General features: G+C 44.3%; 1 protein-coding gene across 2 annotated transcripts in view; it reads right to left on the bottom strand.

The window, feature by feature from the left end:
* Nucleotides 1–545: 545 nt before the first annotated feature.
* Nucleotides 546–9,184, bottom strand: part of wdr18 (WD repeat domain 18) — a 257,486-nt gene continuing 248,847 nt past the window's right edge. For both annotated transcript variants that reach the window (XM_072482676.1, XM_072482677.1), the window contains 2 exons: nt 3,536–3,604; nt 546–2,072 (listed from right to left, as the gene is read on the bottom strand). In XM_072482676.1, coding sequence (XP_072338777.1) covers nt 1,944–2,072; nt 3,536–3,604 — 198 coding nt within the window. In that variant the 3' untranslated portion in view covers nt 546–1,943. The remainder of the gene's footprint in view (nt 2,073–3,535; nt 3,605–9,184) is intronic.

Below are 9,184 nucleotides of genomic sequence, written 5' to 3'. Positions count from 1 at the left end.
AAATAAATTCAAGCCAAATAATTAGCCTAAGTCTCTGTAAGGGTAATCAGTCTTCCTTTCTGCTTGTTACATGTCCACAAAACCTGTCATCAGCAAATTTAATACTATTACTGTCCATCTCATACACTAATATTGTAACTATCTATGAAGTCATAACACATCCCTGCAAAATGCCACTGGTTACTTTTCCCAGGCAAAGTATTTTCCGCTTTCCACAACTCTGCCTATTGTTGCTGAACCAATTTTTAATCCATTGAGTTAATTTGTCAACTGATTGTGAACTTTAACTTTCCCTACTTGCTCATAAGAAGGATTTTTACTCTTGTTCATGGTTTATGTACATTTATAGTTAGTAAAGAGTTTTTAAAGAAAGGTTTTCCCACTCAATATTGAACTATAAACATAATGTAGGTTCAGCTACTATTTCTGCAATAGGGAGAATGAAACAAATCCCAGTAGTAAAACGTTATATAAAGATTGTAGTCAGCATGAGTGCAAGATTAATTGGATGCGGAATTATTTTTTAAAAACTGAATTCTAGCAAATTTACTGTATTTGTGTCTCATTTTCAAAAAGTTTATTTAAAAAACGTCAGATACTCCAGATATGTACAAAGTTCTCAGAATCAGAAATGAGAGAACAGACAACTTGAACACGAGGCACAGTAGATTGCAAACATTGTGATGGGATCAGATATTCAAAATGCTCCTGTCAATCAAACCACACAAGTCAGATAGGCTTAAAGAGCAACAAAAGTGTTAGCCATTCTAAGGGTGAGAACTATGTTACATGATCAGTCACTTCACTAATTGCATAGATGCAGCAATTCCAATTGTTGACTTAGTTGCTGACCACACTCTGGAATGCCCCAAAATAGAATGTGGGTCTATGCCTGTGACTTTCACTATACTGAGCTCTTGATTTCAATGCGACACTGTGAAAGTTGTCAAATAATAGACAAGCTCCCCACAGGAAGAGGAGAACCAGGATTCCTTTTGAACTCTTAAATCCTATGTGAATTCCGGGATAACCACACTTGTTAACAGTATCATTGTTTGGTCAGAGGGTTGACCTGCAGTTCTAGTGATATTCCACAGCTGGATAACACCACCCTAGGTGACAAAATGAGTGCATTATAGAGACAGAAAATGTCTATTGTGCTTCGAGCACAAGCCTCAGGCTTTTGGGTTCAATCAGGACAGGGAATGCTTCACAACCTGTAGAGAACTGGAAATGATTACGTCAGTATTTGAATGTCCAAGCCGTCTGTCTATGAGTGCCCATATGTCTACCACAGAGCTTTAGACCAGAGATAAGGTTTAAAGCCATGTTTCTATTTGTTTGCCTATACACAAGATACTCACACAACAGATCTTAACCCCAATGTGGCAACAAGAGAACAGCCCTTTCCAAATCTTACAGTTCACAAAGTTCAAACAGGAAAAGCCTATGAAGAATTGGAAGCACAGGGTTCAAAGGGCCATATGTAGAATAAATATGTAGGGCAGTATTGTACTTACGAACAGATTCCCAAAATGCAGACCAAACAAAGATGAAAGGAATATCTTCTCCAAAGAAAATGTCACCTGGGCCCCCAATCCCAAAATTGAGTGAATCTGGAAAACTTATACTGGGGCCGTTACTAGTATGAGGAATCAACATAGTTAATAGGCCAACAAGGAGGGTATGAAAGCAGATCGAGAAACATCTGACTTAACTGGACCTGACTGCAAGTGGGAAGAAGTGAAGGACACAAAAACCCTGACCGCTGAATACAGCAAAATACTTCAAATTAAACAGACTCCTAAATGGGGCCACAACTGGAAATGCTTGACGTACCAGTTCATTTTACCAAGTCTGTGAATATCTCTATTGACATAATACCAACAAAAAAACTGACTGGATGCCACATAATTTGCAGCACTTTCCTGCTCCATCTCTTGCTACTTATGACTGGTCAGAACTTGCACTGAAAAATCATACAGGTCTCTATTGATCTTCTTCAAAGTCTTCACTTCATCTTCCAGCTCAACCACTCTCATTTTTGTGTTCTCGCCATCTCCCAGCATATGCTGCAAAGAAAAAGAAAAATGTATCTGAACAATTTATTATAGTCGTTGCCATATTTTTATATTAATTGTAAATATTTTAATGAGCTAATTTGAAAAGATAAATAATATTGAATAAAATCATAAAGCTGGAAATAAAATTCAATTTTTGGACATTGAAACAGGAAAGTGTCAAAACCAGGTTGATCCTTTGCATATACCTTGGAAGGTTTTGCACCCAAAACATTCTAGTGTTTCTCTTTAAAGATGCTGATAGACTTGCTGTTAATTTCCGGAATGCTGCTTTTGTTGCACAAGAAACTATTCTTTGGTCACGAGAGAAACAAATTTATGTAGAAAAAATTTCCAAGTGAGATATAATGACTGTTGAGAGAACTTTTGACTGAACTGACTCTTGCAAAGCAACCTACATTCGGAAACCCATGGGAAGGATAGCAGCATTGTTTTACAAGCTTGTCGGGGAAGGGAAGACCAAGGCAAGTGAGGAGTTCTGCAGCTGGTGTCCTAGGTGGCAGTTAGGTGAAGCTTGACCTCAACACAGTGAGGATATAGGAAATGTGATTATTGTGTGGAACACATTATTTAAAGCTTACGGAAAAAGAGGAAATATAGTTCAAAGTTTTCAAAGCTTTTGCTAAAATGGCAAGAGACAAAAATACTGAGATGGGGAGAACAATGTTGAGGATAAAAGAGAAAAGTATCAAATTACCATAGAAACAGAGTTAACTTTTCAAGTCCAATATGACTCCAGATGAGTCATATTGGACTCAAATGTTAACTTATTTTCCCTCTCCACAGATGCTGCCAGACATACTGAGCTCTTCCAGCACTGTGCTTTGCCAGAGATGCTAGAAGAGCCATCAATAAGTACAGAGTTTTGCATGCATAATGTGCCTTCATATTGAAAGGTTTCCCCCCCCCCCACAAGTTATCCTTTATATTGTTCAACTGATGACGCACTCATCCAATAATTCACTCAGATTTTAGGGTTGAAGAACAGAAATATGTTTTCATATGGTACGCTTTATATTCCTCAAGGCTAAGTGAAAGGGAATGCTTTCTTACTTCAGAGACCCATGATCGCCAACAAGCACTCTCATGTCAAGTGTGGCACGTTTTACATTACCCATCAAGCACATCTTAAGCCAGGTGAAACACATTTCAGGTGAAGAGTGAAGCTCCTTTTCAGCTCCAATAAAGTACCTTAGGTCCACCCTGAGAAGGGTGCCCACTGTAACGCAGGTGATATTTTTTCATTGCCATGGAAATCATTATGTGTTTTCTCAGTGAGATTGCCTGTCAATGCTGAATGCGAGTGTTTTTTGTTCTGAGGACCAATGTCCACTCGAAAGTCGATTCAAACTGCGGAAACTAATTTCAAAAATAATCTTTGGAATCGACTGAGGAAGAATCTGGTACAGAGTTTAATCTGCACATGACAAAGAAGCTATTAAAGCTAAACCAACCTTATCTGCAGCAGCACACATAACAGAATACAACTCCTCAGCTTTTTCCAGGTAACTTTCCTGAGCCTCCTGTTGAAAAACAGAGAAAAAAAAATCAGCATTGAATTTTAAATGATTTATACTCTATTTGAGAGTAGAATTACTCCAAGGAGCTGTTGCGTGATGCATTATACTCAGCAGAAAATGCCCAGATCACTGAACAGGCTATAAGTTAGTCAGATATAAACATCCTGTTGAACAATGTTTGGGTGTTGATGAGGGGATTGTTTCCAAACAGCAAACCATCTTAACACTTCAAAACAAAGTTACTTCTTGAAGCTGATGGGGTGAGAGATGACCTCTTCTAAGTGGTTTCACAAATTTTTGCTGAAATTGAATCTCACTGTGATCATGATGGTTATTACTTCCGGTTTTACTACAGCAAGAACTGGCACCCAAGGGTCTGTACTCCACAACTGTATCCCTGCAAAAGTGTGCGCACAGTGAACTAAACATTGGAGTTTCAGAATTTTGAGAACATTTTTGGAAAAGAATGAATGAATTACAATCAGAGATGACACATTGAATTTTGATTTCAGCACAGGCGGAGGAAAAAGACAGTGGTATTTACAGTATTATTTAGAGATTAAGAGGAACAAGATGAGAAAGCAGAGAGAAGCAATGACCATAGTAATATTGATAGAACAGAAAAATAGAGACGCTTGTGACAGGTTAAAATAGAGAAAAGTACAAGTCTCTGCAGAAACTAGTAATCTTTAAAAAGATTTGAACTTTCAGTTATTAGCTGAAAGAATGACCCGGTGTTGTAAAACTTCAATGTAGCAAATAACTAAACTATTGGCTAAACACTATTCTTTTTGTAGGCAACTTGTACAATAACTACAGAAACTGGCATTCCCTAAATATATTTCATAGAATCCCTACAGTGCAGGAGGTGGCCATTCGGCCCATTGGGTCTGCACCGACCCTCTGAAAGAGCACCCCATCCAAGCTCACTTCCCCCACCCTTTCACTGTAACCCCACCTAACCTGCATATCTTTGAACTTATCACCCATGGCACACACCGCAGAATTACAGTCTTTTCAGCAAACAGTCCACAGCTGCTCCTAGCTTCCTGTATCCTCGCTTCATGTATCCTGCCTCCCCGAACAGGCGCCGGAATGTGGCGACTAGGGGCTTTTCACAGTAACTTCATTGAAGCCTACTGGTGACAATAAGCGATTATTATTATTCATTGAGTAGTAAATTATTTTAAAAAAAAATGTTTTTATTGGTTTTCACATTTTGCATTTCACACTTCAGTTCATAAGTTACATGTTGCATACCCGCGCAGAAAAGGGAAAATTAAAATCACAAAAAAAAGTGGGAGGAAAAGGGAGGCAAAAGACAAACAGAAATTATCACATATATAGGCAATTGTCTCTCCTCTTGCTGTGGCTGTGCTCGCCTTTTAGTCGATCTGCTTCTGTTACAATCCCCAGTGTGGCCTGAGCAAATATTTACAGCTGTGTCTTCACCTTTACTTCGGTTTTCAGCATGCCCTCGGGCCCGTTGCCTCTTTTTTTCCCTCGTCTCTCTCCCCTACTTTGGTTGCTTTCGCCATCCCCTCCCCTTTTTCCCTCCCCCCCTCTCCTTCTCCCCTTTGTCTCGTGGCTTGTTTGCAACTCCCCTCCTGGCCCCTCCCCTTACTCAACTGGTTGGTGGCTACGAACAGATCTTGGAACAAGTTGGTGAATGGCTTCCATGTCCTCTGGAAGCCCTCTTCTGATCCCCGGATGGCAAATTTTATTTTCTCCAGCCTGAGAAATTCCACCAGGTCGGACAGCCAGTCTGCAGTTTGGATGGTGCTGCCGATTGCCATCCAAGCAGGATTCTCTGCCGATCAGGGAGGCAAAGGCAAGGGCGACGGCCCCCCTCCCCATAAAGAGTTCTGGCTGCTCTGAAACCCCGAAGACTGCCACTTTTGGGCATGGCGCCACCCTCGTCCCCACAAACTTGGATATTGCCTCAAAGGAGATCGTTCAGAACCTGACAAGTCTGGGGCAGGCCCAGAGCATGTGGGTGTAGTTAGGCGGGCCTCCCTGGCACCGTTTGCATTTGTCCCCAACTCCAGAAAGAACCTGCTCATTCGGATTCTGGTTAGTTGCACTCTGTGCGCCACTTTAGCTACATTAGGCTCAACATTAGGAGGTGGCGTTTGCCCTGTGCAGTGCTTCGAACCAGAGTACTCCTCCTACTTCTATGCCTAGTTCTTCCTCCCATTTTTCCATCGTCTCGTACAATGGGAGCGTACCTCCTCCAACAGTTGACCATACAGGGGCCCCACAGTTCCACAAGTAGTGAATGTCCTGGTATCGGGGGGTACGTCAGCGTTTCCTTACAGATAAAGTTTTTGACGTGTATATGTCTTAGTTTGTTTCCTTTTGGTAGTTGGAACCTCTCCATGTGTTCCTCCAGGGTCGCTACTCTATCGTCCGTGTACATGTCCTTAACCATCAGTGTCCCATTGCCCTGTCTCCACCTTTTGAAAGTGGTGCCCATTATTGCAGGAGTAAACCTGTGGTTGTTGCAGATGGGGGCCACAGTGGACATTTTGGTTAGGCCGAAGTGCTGTCTCACCGAGTAGAAATTCAAGCGACCGTCTTCAGGCACTTTCCTCAGTTTTTGCAGAGTTTCTTGAATCCACCACCAACAGTAATCCTGATTTGATGATTCTTCTTCCCCCTGGTCATGTCAAAATAAATCTCCCAGAATCATTCGAAGGCTGCTAAACCCACTCTTCGACTGGAAACTGCCTCCCTCTCATGCCTAGCTGTGGTAGCTCTCAAAGTAAAAGTGGCCTTTCCTCTTCTGACTAGATACAGAACTTCTCTTTTATCTCAAAAATAGCTTCCTTTGCCCTCTTCCACATGACAACATGAAACTCAGTAGTCTTGTATCCAAGTAGAAATGCTAGAGGGGCTGGTTTAATACAGTGGGCTAAACAGCTGGCTTGTAATGCAGAACAATGCCAGCAGCGCGGGTTCAATTCCCATACCGGCCTCCATGAACAGGCCCCAGAATGTGGCGACTAGGGGCTTTTCACAGTAACTTCATTGAAGCCTGCTTGTGACAATAAGCGATTATTATTATTACATTATTAATTAGCCGTTGTTGACTTCAACTAATTTTATTTTAGTAGTAAGTAGACTGTCTGTAGCACAACTGTTTACACCCTGATAGCAACACTTTTTTGGGACACTCAAGGTCTACTCATGATAAACTCAGAGCATGATGTCATTGTCTCTGAGGACAAATACCTTTCCCCTTCTCCCAGTAGGAACATCTGAATGCTCCTTTGATCTCTAACAATCAGACCCATCCAGGATTGCTTTCAAGGGCAGATTACACAACATATCACATGGCCCCCTTCATTCATCCTAAATTTAAACCTACAGTCGTAGGTTTCTGACAAGACTTTCATAAAGAGAGAAATGGGAACAGGGAAACAATCCGATTACAGTGGGACTGTATAGACATGAATTTGAGTTAATTAATCTCATAGGAATGGAATTTTATGAAACTGCATTGAATGTTCAGAGACACCAGCATTTATTGTTTTTAATTTTGAAACAACCTCCTGAGGGCTTATATATTCACAGCAAATGTTAATTCTCTCTCAGTAAGGAATCCTTTAATTTCACCCCCAATTTTCTTCCCTCTACTGAAGGCACAGTTTGTGCTGGGATATGTGTTTCAAAGTTCTCCCTTCCCCCCCCACCCCACTTCTTCCTCACACACACAGCTGCACGCACACTCTAACTAAGTGGCCGGGAAGACCAGCTATTTTTTGTCGATAGCCTACTCGATTGAAACATGCTCCATAGCTGAATCTTATCTTGTCTAAAGCAGTTTCCAGCAGGGGCCACTGGATAACAATAATGGACCATCCTGGTTGCTATTTTAACTCTTAGCCCAGCAGCATGGAGGGCATTATAATGCACTCTGACTTCCAGGCTGAGATAAGTTAACAGAGCATAGACCAGGAATTCAACTTGGATCCTACTGCTCATATGGTTTTATGCCCCACTGAGCAATGTCTTGATTCACAAGACAATCCTCTTGCAATAGCAATCAGCTTCATGGTGTTTTCCTAAACTGACTCGCGTGCTTAAATTTCTTGGTGTGAACACAGTGCTCAAGTTGTAGTCTAACCACAGCACTGCACAGTTCAATTGTAACTTTTCTTGATTTTCACCCTATAGCCGTGCCTATGTATAGCTCAGCATTCTGCTTTAATGACTGCAATGATTGAATGCATTCAGCTGAAAAGCACCATGGGCGGGATTCTCCACTCCCACGCTGAAGTGGCCGCGCCGTCGTGAATGCCGTCGAGGTTCACGACGGCATGGAACGGCCCCGATCCCGACCGATTCAGGCCCTGACAATGGGCCAGGATCGGGGCCGCATCATCTACACGCGCCAGGCCTTGTCGCCCGCGTAAAGGCGGCGCCGCATAGATGACGCGGCCAGCGCCGCATAACGGGCGTCATCCGCGCATGCACGGGTTGGCGTGGTTGCTGTCCTCTCCAAGTCCACCCCGCAAGAAGATGTCTGACGGATCCTGCAGGGCCGCGGAAGGAAGGAGGTCCTCCTTCAGAGAGGACGGCCCGACGATCGGTGGGCACCGATCGCGGGCCACCCCAGATTTGAGGTACCCCCGGTGCAGGATCCCACCTCGCCCCCCCGCGGGCCGCCCCCCCTAGCGTTCACGCACCGTTCGCGCCGGCAGCGACCAGGTGTGGACGGCGCCGGGGGGAACCCGCCGTTTTGGCCTGGCCGCCAAATCCGGGCCTGAGAATAGCGGGGGTGCCGGAGAATCGCCATTTTGGGTGTCTCCGGCGATTCTCCGGCCCGCAAAACTCGACCGGGCCGTTCCCGCCGCTTGGGAGAATCGCGGGAGGGCGTCGGACCGCCGTCCCGGGAAATTTTGGCGGCCCAGGCGATTCTCCCAACCGGCGCGGGAGTGGAGAATCTCGCCCCATATCTCAACAGCACAGAAAGAGCGAGATGCAGTGCAGAGACAGGGGGATAAAAGAGCCTGAGAAAGAGTGAGTCTGAGTGTGGAGCAGAAGAGATAAAGGAGCATGAGAAACAGTGAGACTATGGTCAGAATCCAACGGCCACGCTGCACCAGAAAAGCAGCTCGCTGCGCAGCTTGGCCGTTGAAAGTCGAGAGACCCTGCTCCCGGGATCTACGTTGCTCACCACGCCTTGTGAGATCCAATGGGATCTTGAGAACATTGCAATGTGAATCCCGTCCACAAAAGCTGGATCACGTTTTGGCAAATCTGCATAATTCAGCAAGGCAGTAAACCTCACTCTAATGTGCAGATTCCTGAGGCTTTGGGATTCCACCCCTTCGCCTCAGAGACCTCGGACGAGTGCCGTTCAGCGCTGGTCCCCACAAACGGAGACCAGATGGAATGGCGCACATGGCTGTCTCCTCGGGGATTGGAAGCCCCTAGCTGCATGCCCTTTGGACAGGGTGGTTCCCTGGCACTGCTGGTACCACCTGGGTGCCAGCCTGGTACTGCCAAGGTGCACAGGTGGCACTGCCAGCTGGCATGGGCAATTCCAGGTTGGCACTACCAAGTTGGCATTTTTGT

Source organism: Scyliorhinus torazame, chromosome 18 (genome assembly GCF_047496885.1).
Source record: "Scyliorhinus torazame isolate Kashiwa2021f chromosome 18, sScyTor2.1, whole genome shotgun sequence".
NCBI classification, from domain to species: Eukaryota; Metazoa; Chordata; class Chondrichthyes; order Carcharhiniformes; family Scyliorhinidae; genus Scyliorhinus; species Scyliorhinus torazame.
This window is presented reverse-complemented; position numbering and strand designations above follow the sequence as displayed.